This window comes from Malania oleifera, chromosome 3 (genome assembly GCF_029873635.1).
Source record: "Malania oleifera isolate guangnan ecotype guangnan chromosome 3, ASM2987363v1, whole genome shotgun sequence".
Classification (NCBI taxonomy): Eukaryota; Viridiplantae; Streptophyta; class Magnoliopsida; order Santalales; family Ximeniaceae; genus Malania; species Malania oleifera.
In genome coordinates, this window is record NC_080419.1 from 125,701,353 (window position 1) to 125,726,478 (window position 25,126).

Genomic DNA, 25,126 nt, shown 5'->3' on the forward strand with positions numbered 1-25,126 from the left:
CTTCAATATTGATTGAAATGACATCAAAGCTCCAATTTCAAACGGCAAAGTTCAACGAGCTGTCACTTGCTCAGAATTATCGGGTTACTAATTTTGATATGCACAAAATGGTCCACTTATTACGTGATAATTAATTTTGTATAAAGAAATTAGAATATGTGTCTGTTTTATTATGAAACACAGAGGATATAATTTTGAACTAGCAACACATTTTTTAAATTTATGCTTGCATTTCTGTTTTTGAATGAACAAAAGAAAAAAAATCAAATGACGGTGTTATTAGGAATTGAAAGGACCTTTCTCTTTTTGCTGCTCCTTTTTTTGGAATCTCTGTCTTTCCTACCTGCAAGATAAATCTCAACTTGAGAGTCCAGATAGCAAGTATTCAAACCAAAACAAAAAACATTGTCCTTGCAGAAGTTCTTCAAATATGCTGTCTTTTTAAAGAGACTTACTTTTAGAATGGTTCCTTTCACGAGCAAGCATGTGTGCCCTTTCAGCATCGACCTGGGCCCTGTATTCTCTCATCATTCTATCTTTCTTTATCTGCTTCTAACTCCCCCTTTCGTATTTCTTCTTCCTAAGCACATTTAGTATTACATGACATGCAATAAACATATTTTTATAACAAAGGCGCATAGAATAAAAAGCAGAAACATGCATTCTGGAGGAATGCATGAACAAAGTTTTTTCTGAAAAAAAAAATTGTTGTGGAGCACAATGAGTCAATTAAATAACAGTGAAATGCTTAAGGTTTCAACTGAAGCATTAACATTCAAAAAGAAATAATTCATTTGTTAATGGAATCATAATGAGAAGAAAACTAGCAATATCAAAACTTGATATCACTGATCACTGGATGCCACAGCTACTTGAGATACTCCAGGAAAAAAAAATGCTGTAATAAAGGCACAATTTGGGAGGATGTTGAGGTGTTTCTGAGTCTACAATACATATGCTTTTGTGGAATAGATTAATAATTTCTGAAAATAGAATTATAATGCAATTCCACTTTAACTACTAAAAAAATATGTTCTGCGAAAAAATTTAAATTTAAATTTAACTTTAGATCGCTAGATTTAGCATTTCAGAACAAAAATGTACATGCATTTCAGACCATTCAAAACTTCATTCCAATCATGGCTCACAAATACAGTAAATAATGTGAGACTATGATGGTGTCTTCTTCTCGGGCATTTCTCAAAACCGCTTAGTACCATCTACGTATATTGAGGAAGGGTTGCAGGGCAGGTTTAGCAGCAGGATGGTCCCAGACCAACGATTCCCACCATTCATCATCATCAGAAACGATTTCCTGGAGAGCAAGGGGAGGAGATGGTTGTCCATCCTTGAGATGCAGGGGGAGATAGAGAGGGAGCCTCTTCAGCTTCGGACACTTCCCTACATCAACACTTTGAAGAGTATCACAAACCATATTTCCCCTATAAATGCTTTTCAATTCGGGTAGATTCCACAACCGTAATATCCTCAATTTGGGAAGGTGGATTGTTTTTATGCCAATTTCATCATTGTTTGAGGCTGAACAGGTAATACATAGATCAGCAGTTGCCCGGTCGTCATTTTTTTCTACATCTGCTACTATCTCCTCCATTTGCTCGCAGTTCTGGACAACGATTGTTTCCAGGCTAGGAAGATATTGCTGGAGCAACCCACGTGTGAGCAGCTTCTTGAGTTTTGGGCACCCACCTATTTGCAACACTTTGAGACTTGAAAATGTGCCATTGACTTCTCTTTCTTCTTCTCCTGCTACTATCTCCTCCATTTGCTCGCAACTCCAGACACTGATTGTTTCCAGGCTAGGAAGATATTGCTGCAGCAACCCACGTGTGAGCAGCTTCTTGATTTTTGGGCACCCACCTATTTCCAACACTTTGAGACTTGAAAATGTGCCATTGACTTCTCGTTCTTCTTCACCTGCTACTATCTCCTCCATTTGATTGCATTCCCTGACTCTGATTCTTTCCAGGCTAGGAAGATATTGCTGCAGCAACTCACGTGTGAACAGCTTCTTGATTTTTGGGCACCCACCTATTTCCAACACTATGAGACTTGAAAATGTGCCATTGAATTCTCTTCCTTCTTCACCTGCTACTATCTCCTCCATTTGCTCGCATTCCCAGACTCTGATTGTTTCCAGGCTAGGAAGATATTGCTGCAGCAACCCACGTGTGAAAAGCTTCTTGATTTTTGGGCACCCACCAACTTTTAACACTTTGAGACTTGAAAATGTGCCGCATGGAAGTGCCCTTAAATCATGACACCTACTAAAATTTAGGTACTCAATGTTAGGAGGTAAATGAACAAGGATCTCTGTAGTCACACAACACCCCTTTAAAATTACTGCTCTAGAAGAATACAGCTGCATTTCTATAAAATCATGAACATTTCCGGATCCAACTACTATAGAGTAGGCATTCAGCCGTGAGGGAAATCTTCTCACATCCCCGAATCGGCCAAAAAATTTTTCGAGATCCCTCATTTGATGCAGTATCTCTTCTCCTACAACTACATTCTCCTTTAGACAATCCATATACAAGACTTTCAGGTTGACCAAATTCGCCATACCTACAGGTGCTTCTTCTAGACCAGTCCCTGCAAGGTCCAACTCCTGTAATGCCTGAAGCTTTGCTACTGAAGGCACATATTTTAGACTCCGACAATCTCTGAGAATTAATGCAGTAAGATTCTCTAAGTCTGATATGGTATTTGGTAGCCTCTGTAGAACCTCATTTCTAGATAAATCAACAACTTTAAGGGCACACATCTGCAAAAAGAAAGAGCCGGGTATTTTCTTCAAACGATTTTCCTGTAGCATCAAGGTTGAGAGTTTAGGACATCTTGGTGATATCCCTGCCTTAATTTCTGTCATATCATTACGCATTAAGGAAACTCTCTCCAGATCCTGTGCCCAGTCCTCTGGTATTTCTCTCAATTTAAGTCCAGCATTTACCAAGAAACCAGGACCACTTATTTGTAGTGCCATGTCTCTTACCAAATCATGCATCTTCACATATGTTGGGTTTTCCCCCCTCATTGCATTTTCTAGCAAGCAAGAGTTTTCCAGTTCATTTAATATGGTGTGACCCTTGTCAAACTCAGCCTGCCTACTGTCCATTCTGTCTATCAGTCCCTCTGCAATAAAGTACCTTATCAATTTCTCTCTTTCCATTACACTGTCTTCGGGAAACAGTGCGCAATATAAGAAACACTGCTGCACTAGTGGATCCTTCAGGCGACCATAGCTGATTCTCAATATAGAGAAGACCTCTTCTTCCATGTCAGGTCTCCCTGACTTTGATTCTCTCAATTCCTTCACAACAGTCCTCCATTCATGAATGTCATTGACTCCTCGCATGCTTCTTGCCATTGTCATAATCCCAAGTGGCAAACCCCTACATTCTTCAGCCATGGACATAGCATCAACTTTCACATCTGGAGAAAGTTTGTCATAAGGCTTGAGTTTTTCCATGAATAGCTCCCAAGCTTCGTCATTTGAAAGAGGCTCCACTTTGATTATTTCTTGGGAACCCATCTGGCGACACACTGATAATGATCGAGTGGTTAGAATCAACTTAGGCCCATCTGGCCCAATAGGTATCCCGACTTTTTCCAGGGTAAAATGCTCCCACATATCATCTAAAATTAGCACCGTTTTCTTCCTGTTTGCCAATGCTTTGAACAAAGTGGCAGCCCTTTTCCTCTCATTCTCCTCCGAAGGAAGATTTTCTAGACCGAGTTCTTTGGCAATGTCAACCTGCAATTTGTGAATACTGGATTGTTGAGATACGGTGATCCAGTAAACATGATCATAACTTCGAGGATTCTTTAAGAGCTCATTGTGGATATGCATTGCAAGTGTGGTTTTCCCAACTCCCCCCATTCCGTAGATGCCAAGGCTGAACAACCCGTCATCCATTATGCATGCCAAGAGTTTTTTCATGCTCTCTTCTGCTTTTTGGCCCACTAATTTCACTGTCAATAGTTCTAAGGGATCTTGCACATCTACTGTGAGCCCTTCAGCAAATTTACCTTGTTCTAAAAGTTCTTCCACCTCCTTGGTCATTTTCTCAATTTGATTCCCAGGATGTATGCGTGAAAGATTTATGCCCCCGGGGACTTCTTGTTCTATACTTCGTACCTCATCTTTTATTCTTTGTACATTTGTCAACCAATTTTCAACTTCCCTCTTTCGTTTCCTTCCCGTTCGAAACTCCAAATTTTCAACTTCTATGCTTTTGTCAGCCTTACGAGCTTCCAATAATTCCAACTTCCGTTTCAAATTCTGCATTTTTTCATCAAGGTTAATGTACTTGCCTAACCCTTCTGTGCAACTCCATAAGATATTCATTGCTACCTGACACCAAAAGGGTGAGAGATAGTCACGTTTCACCAAATAAATGAAAAAAAAAATTAATCATTTTTTAATAAACAAAGAAATTTATTAGACAGAGGAAAATATTACACAGAAAAAAGAAGAGAAAAAAAGGAGGATAAGATATCCACTAGAACAAAAGAAAAAGGAGCAAAATAAAAACTCCAGAAGATAAAGATTACATATCAGCTCTACTCAAGCAAAGCCACAGAGTCCCGCTCTAAATCTGCCAGAGGAAGATCCTGAAAGAATGCATTCGCGGAAACCCACAGCAACACTAAAAACACCACTCTAATCCAAAGCAAGGTAAGAGGGGTGTCCAAGTTCTTAAAAATTCTGGCATTCCTCTCTAGCCAAATACAGCAAGAAGAAAACCATAACTAAGAACCTGCAAAAAGCCTCTCTCTCCATACCATTCCAAACCCCTTAAAAGTCAAAGAGCAAGAGCAAGAGCAAGGGCAAGGGCAAATCCAGTTCTCTCCAAAAATTCCAAACAATTTGTTGCAAAGGGACCAAGTGAAGTGAAAATGAAAGAACAAGTGAACTTCAACTTAGGATCATTACTGGTATTTATTTTTTCCAAGATCGTTGTCCACAAAAAGGCCTTAACCTTGGAGGGAACTTCAACTTTCCAACAAGGGAGTAAGGAGCAAAAGGAAAAGCATTGGGGGCAAGAGTCAAACAAGAAAAGAAAGAATTACAAGAAAACCTCCCAAAAAAATCTAAAACCCAAACTCTTTTGTCACTCCCAAACTGGAATTGAAAAGAATGAGGCACATATATCAATCTCTCTCGTAAGGTTTCCTTGCAAAATGAAAATCCCAAGGAAGTACACTCTCTTTCAAGTAGAAGAAAGCATATATAGGAAAGTATTTCAGAGAAGATAATTGAAAGAGACAAGGGACATAAAAGCCAAAGGGCCACCCCAAATCCGATGACCCCAAAAAAAAAAAAAAATGAAGGGTGAATTTCATACATGCATTTCCAATGACAGGAATAGGTGAAATTAACACCAAATCTTATCATCCCACCCATTTTGAAACTGCAGATTAGTTGTCTTAGTTATAAAATGTTTATTTGTTAGTTTGAATCACCTATTCATGATGCATTAGTTATGCAATTCATACATAATGTTTATGAGTAAGGCGAAGGCGTAAAGCATAAGGCGAGGCATTTTACCCTCTGTGAGGCAAGGCATAAAGTGTAAGGCAGAGATCTAGATCTAGATCCAGATCTTCATATCCGGATCCGATCAGATCAGGGGAAATAAAATTGATTTAATTGTAAAAAAAAAAAAAAAAAAAATTATACATTTTGTACATAAAATACCTCTGCAATAAAATTGAATTAATTATAGGCAGATGCATATCTATATACTATATATATATATAGACTCGAAATTAAGAAAAAAGTAAAGTAAGAGCACAGGGATTTATGCAGTGGAATTAAAGAAGAGGAAGGAATTACCCACAAATCAAGCAGTGAGTCGGATGTACGCAGGGACTGAGGATGGCATGGATAAGGCTGAGATCTGATCAGGTCAAATGGGAAATAACATTGCTTTAATTAATTTGAAGAGATGAGGAGTATGCATATGTACATAGAGATAAGGGAGTGAGGTGGACGGACACCAGCCAGGAAGCTGAGGATAAAGATAAGGAGTGAGGTGGAGATGAGGACAAGTACCCTCTCTCTCAAGTAGAAGAAAGCATATATAGGAAAGTCATTAAGAGAAGATAATTGAAAGAGACAAAATTGGACTACCATAACATGACGAAAAACGAAAGGTGAATTTCCAATGACTGGAATAGGTGAAAACCCATTTTGAAGAAGCACAAGTTTCCTTTAAGAATCACTAATTTAATTTCAAGATTTCTTATATACTTATAGAATTCCAGCATGGCAGAAAAATTAAAAGCCTAAATATCTAAACATCCAAGTAAATAAATTTAATAGATATCTACAATACTTGAGATAAAAATGTGCATTAAAATAAAATATAAATTTGAGCATAATTTGGATGTATATATTAATTCCAAATATTTAATGAAAACTGCAAAGGCAGAAAAATATCTTAAAATATTAAATGATAAAAAACTTCATCAAAGCCTTCATTTTTATTACTACTATTTTCTAAAGATATTTATATAGAAAGAATTGAAACAGCATATTTGTTGTCTTAGTTATAAAATGTTTATTTGTTAGTTTCAACCACCTATTAATGATGCATTAGTTACGTATTCATACATAATCACACACACACACACACATATAAACTTTACTATCCAACCAACATTTGTGTGTGTGATTATGTATGAATTCCATAACTAAGGCGAGGCATTTTACCCTATGCGAGACAAGGCATAAGCCTTAAGGCGTTAAGGAAATTAAAGCAAATCTTAACTTTAATCTACACTACTTTTATAGTTGTAAATAATTTATGTCTATTATAGTTTATATGTTTATATTAGATTTTCTAATAATTATAACTATATATATATTTTTTGTTTGTTAATTATTCTTTAAAATAAAATAAAATATAGTTTAAAGTTTGAATCAAAAGAAAAGTTTTTCCTTTTATATTTCTAATTATTTCATTTAACATATAATCAAGAACCATCCTTGGCCCCTCAATGGTTATTTCTCCCAGGTCTTCCGATGCACATGTACAGGCCTGATTGTTTACAGATTCTAGCCACGAGGTTTGATCGATATTTGGGAACTGACAATGCTACGCTTAACCGAACTAGGGCTACAGGTGCGAGAATATGCGTGGAGGTGGATTTATTGGCAGATCAAGTGGATGTTTTCCCGAGAAATAGTAGCCCAGGTCCAGATGGTTTTGGTTCAGCTTTTTTCCATGATTGTTGGGATATTGTAAAAGAAGAGGTGATTCATGCAGCTAGAGATTTTTTTGCTAGGTTTTCTCTTCCTAGATTTTATTCTACATCTTACATTGTTCTAATCCCAAAAGTTAAGAATCCCCAGAGTTTTGACAAGTTCAGGCCTATTAGTCTTTGTAGTGTTATCTACAAAATTTTTTCAAAAATTATTGTTGCAAGGATAACAGGTTTATTGTCTCCATTGATATCTCCGGAGCAGGGAGCTTTCATTCCCGGTAGAAGTATATTTGAAAATATTACATTGGCATAAGAAATAGTTCATTCTCTGCATGAGAAGTCTAATGGTGGAAATGTAATGATCAAAGTAGACATGGCTAAGGCATATGATAGGGTCGATTGGGATTTTTTAAACTTGGTTCTGAAAAACTTTGGATTCTCCCAAAGATTTTGTGGTTTAGTGGCGGAATGTGTTTCCTCTCCTTGGTTCTCCATTATTATGAATGACACTTATAAATGTTTCTTTAAACCTTCTCGAGGGCTTCGCCAAGGAGACCCTCTATCTCTTTATCTGTTTATTATTTTACAAGAAGTTCTTTCTCGGCTTCTAAAGAAAAATTTTATGGAGAATAAGATAGGGGCGTGCTATCATCCTCGTGGGGTGCCTTTGGTATCTCACCTACTCTATGCAGATGACATTCTTATTTTTTCCAATAGTAAGAAAAGTTTCATTCGAATGCTTATCAACACTCTTAAGAAATATGAGGATTAGTCAGGTTAAATGATAAATAAAGACAAGTCAAGTATTTTTTTGTGAAAGAGAATTGCTTATGCTCGAAAGCGATCCTTGTTAAGGCTGATTGGCTTTACGGAAGGAGGATTCCCTGCTACATACTTGGGTGTTCCTTTGGTATCGGGTCGTCTTACGACCCGTATTTTAGAGCTTCTAGTTGCTAAATTGAGGAAAAAGATAACGGGTTGGAAATTTAAACTTTTATCTCAAGGGGGCTGCTCAACTTTAATTAAGCATGTATTATCATCAATGGCGGTTCATCAATTGGCGGTAATTGACATTCCTAATATTGTCTTCACAAAGATAAATTCTATGTTATTGAATTTTTTTTGGAGTGGAGTAAATGATAAAAGGATAAGGAAATGGTGTTCCTGACCTAATATATGTAAGCATGTTTGTGAGGGTGGTTTGGGTATTAGGAATTTTGAGGAAGTAAAAAAATCATTGCATATGAAATTGTGTGGAGATTGTTAACTATGGATAATCTGTGGACTCAATTTTTTAAAGCCAAGTATTTGAATAATAGACACCACTTGAGAGAAATGAAGCCAGATAAAGGAACCAGATTTTGGAGATCGATTGCTCGTGTGATACTTGAAGTATTAGAGCATGTTCGTGTTCAAATTAACGAAGGGTCAGCCTCTTTTTGGTTTGATCGATGGTTAGCCTCCGGTCCCCTTTGTGCTAAGGTTCAGGAAATTAGAAACCATAAGCTACGAATACGAGATTGTTGGGATAGAGACGGGTGGAATGTTGATTTATTAGTGGATTTATTGGGTGAAGAACAGGCTGAGGAAATAATGAATTCTGTTATTTCTTGCAAGGAGGGTCCAGATACAGTAATTTGGCAACCTTCAATAGATGGGAAATTTACCATGGCAAGTGTTGGGGAAATTATAAGGGAGCGTAAAAAGGAATTCTTAGTTTCAAAATGGATCTGATATCCTATGTTGCCAAAACGGGTGTCAATTTGTATGTGGAAGTCTTGGTTCGCTTGTCATCCAATTGATAATCGTAATCAAGACGTAGGTGTTCAAATGGCCTCTCGGTGTGATCGTTGCTCAAATGCCAAGATTGAATCTCTAGACCCAGTGTTTTGCACGGGATCTTTTGCTCAGGAGGTATGGAAACGAGCAGCAGTGGCATTGGGTGTTAGTTGTATGACAACGAATATATGGAAAGTCAGAGTTAATTTCTGGTTTAGTTGTGCAAGACGGGCCTCACAGTTAGGCATTTTGGTAGGTCTCATATCTAGTCTCATAATTTGTTGATTTTGGACTCGTCGATGTAGAGCAGGATGGAATTAATTCATGATTCGGTGAGAACTGTGTGGCTTAATATTAAATATTGGCTGAGATCCATTTCAGACAAGTTAACTAAATGTGCACTTGCTTCTTGCACGAATATTGCAGTCATTCGTGCTTTGGATATTCAAGTAAAAAATGTGAGGGTTCGTCTTCCTCGTGTAGTCAGATAGTGTAAACCTGGGATAGGTTGGATTAAGTTGAATGTAGATGGAAGCTGTAGAGGTATCCCAAGTAATTGTGGTGGTGGAGGCGTGATAAGAGATGAAAGAAGATTATTTAAAGTAGCTTTTTCCTCATTACTGGGTTATGGAACCAATAATATGGCTGAATTGAAAGCGATTATTATAGGGATTAATCTGTGTAAAGATCTCAGATTTGATCAAGTGGAGATTGTCTGTGACTCTGCTTTGTTGGTTTAGTGGATTAATTCTGGGAAGTGTTCGACTTGGAACTTATGGGAATTGTGGGAAGAGCTTGTGTTAGCATTGAGAGGCATACATTACAAAGTGGAACATGTTTACAGAGAGGCAAATCAAAGTGCGGATTTCTTTGCCAAGTAGGGTGAATCTGGTATATCTCGATCATATAATTGTCAAGATGATCTTCCACAGCAAGTCAGAGGAATGATTCCATTGGATTTGTTGGGATTTCCTTCCTTGCACTCGTGATGCTTTGTGCTGGTGTTTGTGAATGTTGTAGTGGTCGGTTTTTTTTCTCAAGATCTTTAGGCGTTTTGTTTGTTTTCCACTTCTAGTTGTTTAGTTCTTAGTTATTTGTTTGGTTGTTGGTCATTAGTTTATTGGTTTTGAATAAGTTGGTTAAGTCAGTTTTAGATTCTTGGGGTTTGATTTTGTTATCCACAAGTCTCAAGGTTGGACCCACAGTATTCCTCCGCCATAACTCATAAGTGAGGGGTTTTCTAATAAAGAAATGAGGTATCGTCCTCTTTTTCCCAAAAAAATAATAATAATAACATATAATAAAAAAGAATATACATTCTCATGGTTAAATTTGAAAATAATTATTTCTTATTTATTCTTTATTATGGATTCATAAAAATTTTCACATTGTTATTCATTTTATAGTAACAACATAAATTTTTGTATAACCAATTAAGACTAATATATTCCTGGTAATAGGCATTCTGCGAATCAAATATAACCTTAAGATGATCCACTGAATAAATTAATTAATTTGTGAATATAAATGCAAATTAATCGAGCTTAGATACTAGTGAGTTATAATATTTTTATTTGATATGTTAATTTAACATAAAAAATATTTTCTTATCATATATGTAGTTAATAATTAAAAAATAAAATAGCATAATTTTTATATTGTACAAAAATAAATTTTATTATTTTGATTTTAATCTGTTGAGGTTTTTGTTGATTTCATTTTTTTTATAAAAGATATAATTGGAAAAGAGACATTTAAATATGAAATAGAGAATTTTTTTATCATTTTAATTTTAATCACTTGAGTACTGAGTTTTTAGTTTGATTCTATTAGAGGAATTTTTAAAAAAAAATTCAAAACTATTATCAAACACACAAACGCCTAATTGATTTACTTATTTATTGAACCAATTCAAAGGTAACCTCTATTCTCTATTCAGAGTTCATTCAGACCAAACAAACGTTTCCTTATTTCTTTCAAATGAAAACAAATATCCCCTTATTGAGTTATTGTATTATGGGTATTCTACCTTATACACTGCATACTTATTTGCTTTACTTTTAGAGTTTTAAAATTTTATCAAAATCAAAATCTAAAACCTTGAGTATACGAGTAATCAAAGGTAGTGTTTGATTAAAGAAACACTTTGTAATTTCTAAGCATGATATTCTAATATTAAAGCACAAGTGTTGAATGACATGACTATAATAAGCTAAACGAATAATTATAAAACTATGAAATGCATAAATACCGAAAATACTTGAAATGAGAAAAGCTAAAGCAAATAAGTAGGCTGGAATTTATGAAAACTGGAAAGAGGAGGAATGAATGAATTACACACAAATCAAGCTACAGAGAGACAGAGGGATCTATGCAGGCACTCGGTGGAGAGTGAGTAAATGGAAGAGATCCAGATCCAGGTCTTGATCTTGATCCTGATCCTATCAATATTAAAGTGCTTGACAAGTATGATGAAAGCTCGAACTTAATACTTCAAGATCTTATGAAGCTTAAGACTGTTGAAGATTGGAAGACAAGCTGATTATGATGAATGAAAGTTAAAGCATGAAGACTTAGTGTTTAAGATAGTCTTATTTTATTCAAGTCTCATGTAAGTACTTCAAACATTTTCAATATGGATGCATGAAACTCTTAGGTTAATTACTTGAACCTAAATACCTTTTCAAATACTTGGAAAATATTTTTATAAGGTCAAAAGTTATTTCAAAAGGGTTCAAATTATTTTTGGAATGAAAAACACCAAAATAGGATTCTCCAAATTCTCTTTTTTTTTTTTTTTCCTATATTTGCATTAATGTGCAATTTTCTCTATCAATGGTTTCCTATCTTAAAAAAATGTTCAACATAAAAAATGTAGGATATTTTCCTACCTTTCTTTTGATTCCAAGATCATCTTATTTGGAGTTTTATAGTGAAAGTTATACCCAAAATACTGAAGGGTGGTTGAAGCTGACAGCAGGATAGGCAACTGACATTTTATGAGCTTTTTAAGAAAGGAGACAGAACCGAGTCAGGCGACTGACCTCTCAGGTTCAGGCGACTAACCCTGTATTGTGTTTAAAAAATATGCTGAAATTTAAAAGGCACAGGTGACTGATTAGGGTTTTAATGTCCTCATTTCTTCTCTTCCTTCTCATCTGTCCTCTGCCACTTGGCACCCTTGATTAGGGTTTTAGGGTCAATGAAAATCATTCTCCCTCCAAGAAAACTAACCCAATATTTCGTATTCTAGAATGAAATAGATTCAGAATAAAAATCATATAATAATTATGTACTATCATAAAGATCAATTCAATTCTATTTTATTCCATCATGTTCATGAGAATTCTAATACTTTTCAAACAAACTATTTTCCTCCTAAGGAAAACATTTTTCATACATTAGTTTTTTCCTGCAATGACAACACATTAGAAATGCACTTGCGGATAGTGTAATGACCGATTTTCTCTGCTCAAAGTTTTTAACACGCCAACATCAATCATCAAATATTACAGTGCAAAACACTTAGGGAAAATAAATATGATAAAATAAAATTAGATAACAAGAGGGCCCAATTTCCACCAAAAGCAAAGGGAGAATGGATTCACTCATCTTCTGCTTAAAGGAAAGAATCTTTAAAAATACAAATGACTCAAAATAGTGTTCTCCTACAAGGGCATCATCAAATATTACAGCGCTAAACACTCGAATTAAATTATTCTTCCGTATGCTTAGGAAGAATACAGAAGACAAAAACATGATTAGTTAACTAGTAAGCTTGGATGGGGACTAACTAAATGAGTCAATAACAAATTAAAAATCTATTTCCTCGGGTTTAATATTGAGAAGGTCAGAGGTTAACACCACAATTTTCATAAACACAAATATAGGAAAGAAAGGATCCAAAACTTCAATTTGAGTTGACTTTGATACCTTCCAGGCAGAGTTGCATTAACTGGCTACAGACATTCTTAAATTTTTTAAAATTTTATACAAGGAAAGCAGTTTGTAATTTGTACTGGTGCCTGTTGTTACAAACCAAGTTACTTCTATCATATTTAAAAGGAAATACTGCCTTTTGGTCAATTTCTAGCGCAGGCAGCTTTATACTACAACCCAACAGATCAATCAAATTAAGTTCTTCCATGAAAAGCTTACACTTGGGTCAAGAAAACACCAAATCATTATCCACAAGCATGGACCGGAATATTCTTCTGCTTCAATATTGATTGAAATGACATCAAAGCTCCAATTTCAAACGGCAAAGTTCAACGAGCTGTCACTTGCTCAGAATTATCGGGTTACTAATTTTGATATGCACAAAATGGTCCACTTATTACGTGATAATTAATTTTGTATAAAGAAATTAGAATATGTGTCTGTTTTATTATGAAACACAAAGGATATAATTTTGAACTAGCAACACATTTTTTAAATTTATGCTTGCATTTCTGTTTTTGAATGAACAAAAGAAAAAAAATCAAATGATGGTGTTATTAGGAATTGAAAGGACCTTTCTCTTTTTGCTCCTCCTTTTTTTGGAATCTCTGTCTTTCCTACCTGCAAGACAAATCTCAACTTGAGAGTCCAGATAGCAAGTATTCAAACCAAAACAAAAAACATTGTCCTTGCAGAAGTTCTTCAAATATGCTGTCTTTTTAAAGAGACTTACTTTTAGAATGGTTCCTTTCACGAGCAAGCATGTGTGCCCTTTCAGCATCGACCTGGGCCCTGTATTCTCTCATCATTCTATCTTTCTTTATCTGCTTCTAACTCCCCCTTTCGTATTTCTTCTTCCTAAGCACATTTAGTATTACATGACATGCAATAAACATATTTTTATAACAAAGGCGCATAGAATAAAAAGCAGAAACATGCATTCTGGAGGCATGCATGAACAAAGTTCTTTCTGAAAAAAAAAATTGTTGTGGAGCACAATGAGTCAATTAAATAACAGTGAAATGCTTAAGGTTTCAACTGAAGCATTAACATGCAAAAAGAAATAATTCATTTGTTAATGGAATCATAATGAGAAGAAAACTAGCAATATCAAAACTTGATATCACTGATCACTGGATGCCACAGCTACTTGAGATACTCCAGGAAAAAAAAATGCTGTAATAAAGGCACATCTTGTCTCAATTATTGTTAGCACATGAGAATGTCCAATTTGGGAGAATGGTGAGGTGTTTCTGAGTCTACAATACATATGCTTTTGTGGAATAGATTAATAATTTCTGAAAATAGAATTATAATGCAATTCCACTTTAACTACAAAAAAAATATGTTGTGCGAGAAAATTTAAATTTAAATTTAACTTTAGATCGCTAGATTTAGCATTTCGGAACAAAAATGTACACGCATTTCAGACCATTCATAACTTCATTCCAATCAGGCTCACAAATACAGTAAATAATGTGAGACTATGCTGGTGTCTTCTTCTCAGGCATTTCTTAAAACAGCTTAGTACCGTCTACGTATAATGGGATGGTCCCAGACCAATGACTCCCAGCATTCCAATCATTAGCAATGATTTCCGGGAGAGCAACGGGAGGAGATGATTGTGCATCCATGAGATGCAGAGGGAGATAGGGAGGGAGCCTCTTCAGCTTCGGACACTCCCTTATTATAGCAACAGTATGAAGAGTATCACAAACCATCTTTTCCCTATAAATGCTTTTCAATTCGGGCAGATCCCACAACCGTAATATCCACAGTTTTGGAAGGTGGATTGTTTTTATGCCGACTTTGTCATTGTTTGAGGCTGAACAGGTAATACTTAGATCAGCAGTTGCCAGGTCGTCATTCTCTTCTTCACCTGCTACTATCCCCTCCATTTGCTCGCATCTCCAGACACTGATTGTTTCCAGGCTAGGAAGATATTGCTGCAGCAACCCACGTGTGAACAGCAGCTTGATTTTTCGGCACCCGCCTATTTTCAACACTTTGAGACTTGAAAACGTGCCATTGACTTCTCTTTCATCTTCACCTGTTTGCTCGCAGTTCTGGACAATGATTGTTTCCAGGCTAGGAAGATATAGCTGCAGCAACCCACGTGCGAACAGCTTCTTGATTTTTGGGCACCCAACTATTTTCAACACTTTGAGACTTGAAAATGTGCCATTGACTTCTCTTTCTTCTTCACCAGCAACTATCTCCTCCATTTGCTCGCAGTTCTGGACAATGATTTTTTCTAGGCTATGAAGATATTGCTGCAGCAACCCACGTGTGAACAGCTTCTTGATTTTTGGGCACCCACCTATTTCCAACACTTTGAGACTTGAAAATGTGCCATTGACTTCTCTTTCTTCTTCACCTGCTACTATCTCCTCCATTTGCTCGCAGTTCTGGACAACGATTTTTTTTCAGGCTAGGAAGATACTGCTGCAGCAACCCACATGCGAACAGCTTCTTTATTTTTGGGCACCCACCTATTTCCAACACTTTGAGACTTGAAAATGTGCCATTGACTTCTCCTTCTTCTTTACCTGCTACTATCTCCTCCATTTGCTAACAGTTCTGGACACTGATTTTTTCCAGGCTAGGAAGATATTGCTGCAGCAACCAACGTGTGAACAGCTTCTTGATTTTTGGGCACCCACCTATTTGCAACACTTTTGAGACTTGAAAATGTGCCATTGACTTCTCTTTCTTCTTCACCTGCTACTATCTCCTCCATTTGCTTGCAACTCCAGACAATGATTGTTTCCAGGCCAGGAAGATATCGTTGCAGCAACCCACATGTGAGCAGCTTCTTGATTTTTGGGCACCCACCTATTTTCAACACTTTGAGACTTGAAAATGTGCCATTGACTTCTCCCCTTTCTTCACCTGCTACTATCCCCTCCATTTGTCCGCAACACCAGACACAGATTTTTTCCAGGCAAGGAAGATATTGCTGCAGCAACCCACGTGTGAGCAGCTTCTTGATTTTTGGGCACCAACCTATTTCCAAATGTTTGAGACTTGAAAATGTGCCACATGGAAGTGCCCTTAAATCATGACACCTACTAAAATTTAGGTACTCAATGTTAGGAGGTAAATGAACAAGGATCTCTGTATTCACACTACACCCCTTTAAAATTACTGCTCTAGAATAATACCGCTGCATTACTTTAAAATCATGAACATTTCCGGATCCAACTATTACAGAGTAGGCATTCAGCCGTGAGGGAAATCTTCTCACATCCCCGAATCGGCCAACAAATTTTTCAAGATCCCTCATTTGATGCAGTATCTCTTCTCCTACAACTACATTCCCCTTTAGACAAATACAAGACTTTCAGGTTGACCAAATTCGCCATACATTCAGGTGCTTCTTCCATACCAGTCCCTCCAAGGTCCAACTCCTTTAATGCCTGAAGCTTTTCTAGTGAAGGCACATATTTTAGACTCCGACAATCTCTGAGCAATAATGCAGTAAGATTTTTCAAGTCTGATATGGTATTTGGTAGCCTCTGTAGAACCTTATTTCTACATAAATCAAGAACTTTAAGGGCACACATCTGCAAAAAGAAAGAGCCTGGAATTTTCTTCAAACGATTTTCCTGTAGCATCAAGGTTGAGAGTTTAGGACATCTTGGTGATATCCCTGCCTTAATTTCTGTCATATCATTACGCATTAAGGAAACTCTCTCCAGATCCTGTGCCCAGTCCTCCGGTATTTCTCTCAATTTAAGTCCAGCTTTTACCAAGAAACCAGGACCACTTATTTGTAGCGCTATGTCTCTTACCAAATCATGCATCTTCATATCCCAGCCCATTACTTTTTCTAGCAAGCAAGAGTTTTCCAGTTCAGTTAATATGGTGTGACCCTTGTCAAACTCGGCCTGCCTACTGTCCATTCCATTTATCAGTCCCTCTGCAATAAAGTACTTTATCAATTTCTCTCTTTTCATTACACAGTCATTGGGAAACAGTGCGCAATATAAGAAACACTGCTGCACTATTTGATCCTTCAGGCGACCATAGCTGATTCTCAATATAGAGAATCAGGTCTCCCTGACTTTGATTCTCTCAATTCCTTCACAACAGTCCTCCATTCATGAATGTCATTGACTCCTCGCATGCTTCTTGCCATTGTCATAATCCCAAGTGGCAAACCCCTACATTCTTCAGACATGGACATAGCAGCAACTTTCACATCTGGAGAAAGTTTGTCATGAGGCTTCAGTTTTTCCATGAATAGCTCCCAAGCTTCGTCATTTGAAAGAGGCTCCACTTTGATTATTTCTTGGGAACCCATTTGGCGACACACTGATAATGATTGAGTGGTTAGAATCAACTTAGGCCCATCTGGCCCAATAGGTATCCCGACTTTTTCCAGGGTAAAATGCTCCCACATATCATCTAAAATTAGCACCGTTTTCTTCCTGTTTGCCAATGCTCTGAACAAAGTGGCAGTCCTTTTCCTCTCGTTCTCCTCCGAAGGAAGATTTTCTAGGCCAAGTTATAACAAAGGCGCATAGTATAAAAAGAAGAAACATGAAAGCACACAACTAGCATGCATTCTGGAGGCATGCATGAACAAAGTTTTTTCTGAAAAAAAAAAATTGTTGTGGAGGACAATGAGTCAATTAAATAACAGTGAAATACTTAAGGTTTCAACTGAAGCATTAACATACAAAAAGAAATAATTCATTTGTTAATGGAATCATAATGAGAAGAAAAGTAGCAATATCAAAACTTGATATCACTGATCACTGGATGCCACAGCTACTTGAGATACACCAGGAAAAAAAAAAATGCTGTAATAAAGGCACAACTTGTCTCAATTATAGTTAGCACATGAGAATGTCCGATTTGGGAGGATGTTGAGGTGTTTTTGAGTCTACAATACATATGCTTTTGTGGAATAGATTAATAATTTCTGAAAATAGAATTATAATGCAATTCCACTTTAACTACTAAAAAAATATGTTCTGTGAAAAAATTTAAATTTAACTTTAGATCGCTTGATTTAGCATTTCAGAACAAAAATGTACACGCATTCATAACTTCATTCCAATCATGGCTCACAAGTACAGTAAATAATGTGAGACTATGCTGGTGTCTTCTTCTCAGGCATTTCTTAAAACAGCTTAGTACCATTTTTGTATATTGAGGAAGGGTTGCAAGGCAGGTTTAGCAGCAGGATGGTCCCAGACCAACGATTCCCATCATTCACATCATCAGCAATGATTTCATGGAGATGGTTGTCCATCCTTGAGATGCAGGGGGAGATAGAGAGGGAGCCTCTTTAGCTTCGAACACTCACTTATTATATCAACACATTGAAGAGTATCACAAACCATCTTTCCCCTACAAATGCTTTTCAATTCCAGTAGATTCCACAACCGTAATATCCTTAATTTTGGAATGTGGATTGTTTTTATGCCGATTACGTCATTGTTTGAGGCTGAACAGGTAATACTTAGATCAGCAGTTGCCCCGTCATCATTTTCTTCTTCACTTGCTACTATCTCCTCCATTTGCTCGCAATTCCAGACACTGATTTCTTCCAGGCTACGAAGATATTGCTGCGGCAACCCACATGTGAACAGCTTCTTGATTTTTGGGCACCCAACTATTTTCAACACTTTGAGACTTGAAAATGTGCCAATGACTTCTCTTTCTTCTTCACCAGTTACTACCTCCTCCATTTGCTCGCAATTCCAGACACTGAATGTTTCCATGCTCACCCACCTATTCTCAACACTTTGAGACTTGAAAATGTGCCACTGACTTCTCCTTCATCTTCACCTGCTACTATCTCCTCCATTTGCTCGCATTCCCAGACTCTGATTGTTTCCAGGCTAGGAAGATATTGCTGCAGCAAGCCACGTGTGAACAACTTCTTGATACTTGGGCACCCACCTATTTTCAACACTTTGAGACTTGAAAATGTGCCGCATGGAAGTGCCCTTAAATCATGACACCAATGAAAATTAAGGTACTCAATGTTAGGAGGTAAATAAACAAGGATCTCTGTATTCACACTACACCCCTTTAAAATTACTGCTCTAGAAGAATACCGCTGCATTACATCAAAATCATGAACATTTCCGGATCCAACTATTATAGAGTAGGCATTTAGCCGTGAGGGAAATCTTCTCACATCCCTGAATCGGCCAACAAATTTTTCGAGATCCCTCATTTGATGCAATATCTCTTCTCCTACAACAACATTCTCCTTTAGACAATCCATATACAAGACTTTCAGGTTGACCAAATTTGCCATACTTTCAGGTGCTTCTTCTATACCAGTCCCTCCAAGGTCCAACTCCTTTAATGCCTGAAGCTTCGCTAGTGAAGGCACATATTTTAGACTCCGACAATCTCAGAGCAATAATGCAGTAAGATTCTCCAAGTCTAATATGGTATTTGGTAGCCTCTGTAGAACCTCATTTCTAGATAAATCAACAACTTTAAGGGCACACATCTGCAAAAGGAAAGAGCCTGGAATTTTCCTCAAACGATTTTCCTGTAGCATCAAGGTTGAGAATTTAGGACATCTTGGTGATATCCCTGCCTTAATTTCTGTCATATCATTACACATTAAGGAAACTCTCTCCAGATCCTGTGCCCAGTCCTCCGGTATTTCTCTCAATTCAAGTCCAGCTGTTACCACGAAACCAGGACCACTTATTTGTAGCGCCATGTCTCTTACCAAATCATGCATCTTCACCCCACATTGCATTTTCTAGCAAGCAAGAGTTTTCCAGTTCATTTAATATGGCATGACCCTTGTCAAACTCGGCCTGCCTACTGTCCATTCCGTTTATCAGTCCCTCTGCAATAAAGTACTTTATCAATTCCTCTCGATTCATTAGATTGTCTTCGGGATACAATGCGCAATATAAGAAACACTGCTGCACTATTGGATCCTTCACGCGACCATAGCTGATTCTCAATATAGAGAAGACCTCCTCTTCCATATCAGGTCTCCCTAACTTCGATTCTCTCAATTCCTTCACAACAGTCCTCCATTCATGAATGTCATTGACTCCTCGCATGCTCCTTGCCATTGTGATAATCCCAAGTGGCAAACCCCTACATTCTTTAGCCATGGACATAGCAGCAACTTTCACATCCGGAGATAGTTTGTCATAAGGCTTGAGTTCTTCCATAAATAGCTCCCAAGCTTCCTCATTTGAAAGAGGCTCCACCTTGATTGTTTCTTGGGAACCCATTTGGGGAGACACCGATAATGATCGAGCGGTTAGAATTAACTTAGGCCCATCTGGCCCATTAGGTATCCCGACATTTTTCAGGTTAAAATGCTCCCACACATCATCAAAATTAGCACCGTTTTCTTCCTGTTTTCCAATGCGCTGAACAAAATGGCAGCCCTTGTTTGCCTCTCCTTCTCCTCCGAAAGAAGATTTTCTAGGCGTAGTACTTTGGCATTGTCATCCTGCAATTTGTAAATACTGGATTGTTGCGATACGGTAATCCAACAAACATGATCAAAACTTCGAGGATTCTTTAACAGGTCATTGTGGATATGCATTGCAAGTGTGGTTTTCGCAACTCCCCCCATTCCATAGATGCCAAGGCTGAACACCCTGTCATCCATTACGCATGCCAAGAGTTTTTTCATGCTCTCTTCTGCTTTTTGGCCCACTAATTTCACTGTCAATAGTTGTAAGGGATCTTGCACATCTACTGTGAGCCCTTCAGCAAATTTACCTTGTTCTAAAAGTTCTTCCACCTCCTTGGTCATTTTCTCAATTTGATTCCCAAGATTTATGCGTTGAAGAAATATGTATAATATGCTCCCACCTCCTTGGAATTCTTGTTCTATTCTTTGTACTTCATCTTTTTTGCTTTGTACATTTCTCAACCAATTTTCAACTTCCCTCTTTCGTTTCCTTCCCGTTTGAAACTCCAAATTTTTAACTTCTATGCTTTTGTCAGACTCACGAACTTCCAATAATTCCAACTTCTGTTTCAAATTTTGCTTTTTTTCATCAAGGTTAATGTACTTGCCTAACCCTTTTGTGCAACTCCATATTCATTGCTACTTGACACCAAAAGGGTAAGAGATAGTCATGTTTCACCAAATAAACGAAAAAAAAAAAAAATTTATCCTTTTTTAATAAACAAAAAAAAATTATCAGAGAGGGGAAAATATTACACAAAAGAAAAAGAAAAGAGAAAAAAAAAAAAAAGGAGGATAAGAAATTCATATGTTACTATGGGTTTATTGAGCCTTTTATCCTGCAAATTGTTCTTACTTACCATGGTTTATACTTCAATCTTGTGAGTGCCTTTCATGCAGCAAAATTAGGAGGCTCTATGGTCCAATGCATACAATATTTCGTCAAAATTTTGGGTCAAGACCATTGCATTTAGCACAAAAGTCACTTTGGGGTTTTGCGGTGCGATGGATCAAAGAGGTGTGGGTCACTTTGACGAAAACTTGGGATATTAAATGAGAAAATCTATTAAAATACCAGATCAAGTATGCATTAGGGAGTTTTTGACCATATAAGGATGATTTATAAGCAATAACAAATTTTTTTCTTTTTCTTTTTCTTTTTTTTCTGAAAAAAAAAATTTGTTGTGGAGGACAATGAGTCAATTAAATAACAGTGAAATACTTAAGGTTTCAACTGAAGCATTAACATACAAAAAGAAATAATTCATTTGTTAATGGAATAATAATGAGAAGAAAACTAGCAATATCAAAACTTGATACCACTGATCACTGGATGCCACAACTACTTGAGATACTCCAGGAAAAAAAATCCAGATCTTCATATCCGGTTCCGATCAGATCAGGGGAAACAAAAATTGTAAAAAAAGAAAAATTATACATTTTGTACATAAAATAACTCTGCAATAAAATTGAATTAATTATAGGCAGATGCATATGAATATATATCTTCGAAATTAGGAAAAAACTAAAGTAAAAGCACAGGGATTTATGAAAGTGGAATTAAAGAAGAGGAAGGAATTACCCACAAATCAAGCAGCGAGTCGGATGGATGTACGCAGGGACTGAGGATAAGGCAGAGATCAGGTCAAATGGGAAATAATATTGCTTTAATTAATTTGAAGAGATGAGGAGTATGCATGTGTACATAGAGAAAGGTTGAATGGAGTGAAGCAGTACCAGGTGAGGAGAAACCATTTGTGCACTTCCTTTTCTTTTTCTTCTTCCTTTTCTTTTTTCCTTTTTAGTATTCTATTTCGACCTTTGGGCTGCCCAAGAATAGTCATTACCGAATTTAATAGATACTTGCAATACTTGGAGATAAAAATGTGTATTAAAATAAAATATAAAATTGAGCATAATTTGGACCAAAAAATTGTATCTGGTAATCCCAAATATTCAATGAAAACTGCAAAGATAAAAAAATAACTTAAAATATTAAATGATAGAAAACTTCATCAAAGCCTTCATTTTTATTACTACTATTTTCTAAAGATATTTATTGTCTTAGTTATAAAATGTTTATTTGTTAGTTTCAATCACCTATTAATGGTGCATTAATTACAGTATTCATACATAATCTCACACACACACACATACATATAAACTTTACCATCCAACCAATATTTATGTGCGTGATTATGTATCCAATTTCTTTGCCAAGTAGGGGGAATCTGGTACATCTCGATCATATAGTTGTCAAAATGATCTTCCACAGCAAGTCAGGGAAATGATTTGATTAAATTTGTTGGGATTTCCCTCCTTGTGCTCATGATGATTTGTGCAGGTGTTTGTGAAGGTTGTAGTAGTCGATTTTTTGAGATCTTCAAGCGTTTTGTTTGTTTTCCAATTATAGTTGTTCAGTTCTTAGTTATTTGTTTGGTTGTGAGTCATTGGTTTATTAGTTTTGAATAAGTTCGTTAAGTCAGTTTTAGATTCTTGGGGTTTAATTTTGTTATCCCCAAATCTCAAGGTTGAAACCATGGTATTCTTCCGCCATAAGTGAGGGATTTTCTAATAAAAAAATGAGGTGTCGTCCTCTTTTTCCCAAAAAAAAAAAAAACTTATATAAAAAAATAATATACATTCTCATGGTTAAATTTGAAAATAATTATTTCTTATTTATTCTTTATTATGGATTCATAAAAATTTTCACATTATTATTCGTTTTACAGTAACAACATAAATTTTTGTATAACCAATTAAAACTAATATATTCCTGGTAATAGGCATTCTGCGAATCAAATATAACCTTAAGATGATCCATTGAATAAATTAATTACTTTGTGAATATAAATGCAAATTAATCAAGCTTAGATACTAGTGAGTTATAATATTTTTATTTGATATGTTAATTTAACATAAAAAAATATTTTCTTATCACATATTTAATTAATAATTAATAATTAAAATAACATAATTTTTATATTGTACAAAAATAAATTTTATTATTTTGATTTGAATCTATTGAGTTTTTTGTTGATTTCATTTTTTTATAAAAGATATAATTGGAAAAGAGACATTTAAATATGAAATAGAGGATTTTTTTTATCATTTTAATTTTAATCATTTGAGTACTGAGTTTTTAGTTTGATTCTATTAGAGGAATTTTAAAAAAAAAATTCAAAACTATTATCAAACACTCAAACGTCTAATTGATTTATTTATTTATTGAACCAATTCAAAGGTAACCTTTATTCTCTATTCAGAATTCATTCGGACCAAACAAAGGTTTCCTTATTTCTTTAAAATGAAAACAAATATCCCCTTATTGAGTTATTGTATTATGGGTATTCCATCTTATACACCGCATACTTATTTGCTTTACTTTTAGAGTTTCAAAATTTTATGAAAATCAAAATCTAAAACCTTGAGTGTACGAGTAATCAAAGGTAGTGATCGATTAAAGAAACACTTCGTAATTTCTAAACATGATATTCTAATATTAAAGCATAAGTGTTGAAAGACATGGCTATAATAAGCTAAACGAATAATTATAAAACTATGAAATGCATAAATATAGGAAATACTTGAAATGAGAAAAGCTAAAGCAAATAAGCAGGCTAGAATTTATGAAAACTGGAAAGAGGAGGAATGAATGAATTACCCACAAATCAAGCTACAACGAGACAAAGGGATCTATGCAGGCACTCGGTGGAGAGAGAATCAATGGAAGAGATCCATAACCAAGTCTTGAGCTTGATCCTGATCCTAGTAATATCAAAGTGCTTGACAAGTATGATGAAAGCTCGAACTTAATATTTCAAGATCTTATGACTATTGAAGATTGGAAGACAAGGTGATTATGATGAATGAAAGTTAAAGTATGAAGACTTAGTGTTTAAGATAGTCTTATTTTATAGTCACATATAAGTACTTCAAACGATTTCAATATGGATGCATGAAACTCTTGTTAATTACTTGAACCTAAATACCTTTTAAAATATTTAGAAAATATTTTTATAAGGTCAAAATTTATTTCAAAAGGGTTCATATTTTTTTTGAAATGAAAAACACCAAAATAGGATTCCCCAAATTCTATTTTTTTTTTTCTATATCTAAATTAATGTGCAATTTTCTCTATCAATGGCTTCCTATCTTAAAAAAAATGTTCAACATAAAAAATGTATTTTTTTTTCTTACCTTTCTTTTGATTCCAAGATGTCTTATTTGGAGGTTTATAGTGAAAGTTTTATCCAAAATACTAAAGGGTGGTTGAAGCTGATAGCAGGACAGGCGACTAACATTTTATAAGCTTTTTAAGAAAGGAGACAGAACCGAATCAAGCGACTAACCCCTCAGGCTCAAGTGATTGACCATGTACTGTGTTTAAAAAATACGCTGAAATTTAAAAGGCACAGGCGACTGACCTTCGTGATTTTAAATTTATAACAGCGAAGGAAACTTTCCAAATTTGATCCCCAAACTTTGTGAAAACTTAAGAAACACTCCAAACAACTTGGGCAACACGAAAAATTACTTTTTAACTCTATAAATACATGTTGATTTCAAGAATTAAACAATAACTAGCAAGCACATAATACAAATTTTAGAATACTACTGCTAAAATTTTCTAAAAGCTAATTATTGTGCTATTGCTGAAAAAGCCAAGGTTTTTCTAATCTATTTACATTGAGAATTTCAATTCTAAATCAAAAATCTGGTAACAATCATTTGAGTTTCATCTTTCTATAT

The 25,126-nt window shown here is 35.7% G+C and overlaps 3 protein-coding genes and 1 pseudogene across 6 annotated transcripts; all 4 read right to left on the reverse strand.

Annotated features, from left to right (window-relative positions):
• Window positions 1-980: 980 nt before the first annotated feature.
• On the reverse strand, window positions 981-22,186 carry LOC131150359 (putative disease resistance protein At4g10780). 4 transcript variants are annotated; one of them, XM_058101041.1, is made up of 5 exons: window positions 22,112-22,186; window positions 21,957-21,996; window positions 13,685-13,809; window positions 13,526-13,572; window positions 981-4,375 (listed from the first exon to the last, which is right to left on the reverse strand). In XM_058101041.1, exons 3-5 carry the CDS (start codon window positions 13,758-13,760, stop codon window positions 1,211-1,213), a joined length of 3,288 nt encoding a protein of 1,095 aa, XP_057957024.1. In that variant the 5' UTR covers window positions 13,761-13,809; window positions 21,957-21,996; window positions 22,112-22,186; the 3' UTR covers window positions 981-1,210. The 4 variants fall into 4 exon arrangements, with proteins under 4 accessions (XP_057957024.1, XP_057957025.1, XP_057957027.1 ...); XM_058101042.1 differs by lacking the exon at window positions 22,112-22,186 and having other exon boundaries at window positions 21,957-22,070; XM_058101044.1 differs by lacking the exons at window positions 13,526-13,572; window positions 13,685-13,809; window positions 21,957-21,996; window positions 22,112-22,186 and adding an exon at window positions 5,865-6,010.
• Window positions 14,476-18,686, reverse strand: LOC131151557 (probable disease resistance protein At1g12290; annotated as a pseudogene).
• On the reverse strand, window positions 18,689-19,651 carry LOC131151558 (probable disease resistance protein At4g14610). Its single transcript, XM_058102798.1, has 2 exons — window positions 19,394-19,651; window positions 18,689-19,291 (listed from the first exon to the last, which is right to left on the reverse strand). Exons 1-2 carry the CDS (start codon window positions 19,649-19,651, stop codon window positions 18,689-18,691), a joined length of 861 nt encoding a protein of 286 aa, XP_057958781.1.
• Window positions 19,665-20,716, reverse strand: LOC131151559 (disease resistance protein RPS5-like). Its single transcript, XM_058102799.1, has 2 exons — window positions 20,393-20,716; window positions 19,665-20,309 (listed from the first exon to the last, which is right to left on the reverse strand). Exons 1-2 carry the CDS (start codon window positions 20,714-20,716, stop codon window positions 19,665-19,667), a joined length of 969 nt encoding a protein of 322 aa, XP_057958782.1.
• Window positions 22,187-25,126: the final 2,940 nt, after the last annotated feature.

Bases quoted from the DNA above. Each gene is read 5' to 3' on its own strand.
- LOC131150359 (XM_058101041.1), bottom strand. From the start codon at position 13,760: ATGATGAGAGAATACAGGGCCCAGGTCGATGCTGAAAGGGCACACATG. The intron at 13,573-13,684 runs GTAAGTCTCTTT...TTTGTCTTGCAG, and splicing joins TGAAAGGAACCATTCTAAAA to GTAGGAAAGACAGAGATTCC. The intron at 4,376-13,525 runs GTCCTTTCAATT...TTTTGGTGTCAG, and splicing joins GGAGGAGCAAAAAGAGAAAG to GTAGCAATGAATATCTTATG.
- LOC131151558 (XM_058102798.1), bottom strand. From the start codon at position 19,651: ATGGCGCTACAAATAAGTGGTCCTGGTTTCGTGGTAACAGCTGGACTT. The intron at 19,292-19,393 runs GTTCTACAGAGG...TCACTAGCGAAG, and splicing joins TTGATTTATCTAGAAATGAG to CTTCAGGCATTAAAGGAGTT.
- LOC131151559 (XM_058102799.1), bottom strand. From the start codon at position 20,716: ATGACCAAGGAGGTGGAAGAACTTTTAGAACAAGGTAAATTTGCTGAA. The intron at 20,310-20,392 runs GTACTACGCCTA...ATTGGAAAACAG, and splicing joins TGCAGGATGACAATGCCAAA to GAAGAAAACGGTGCTAATTT.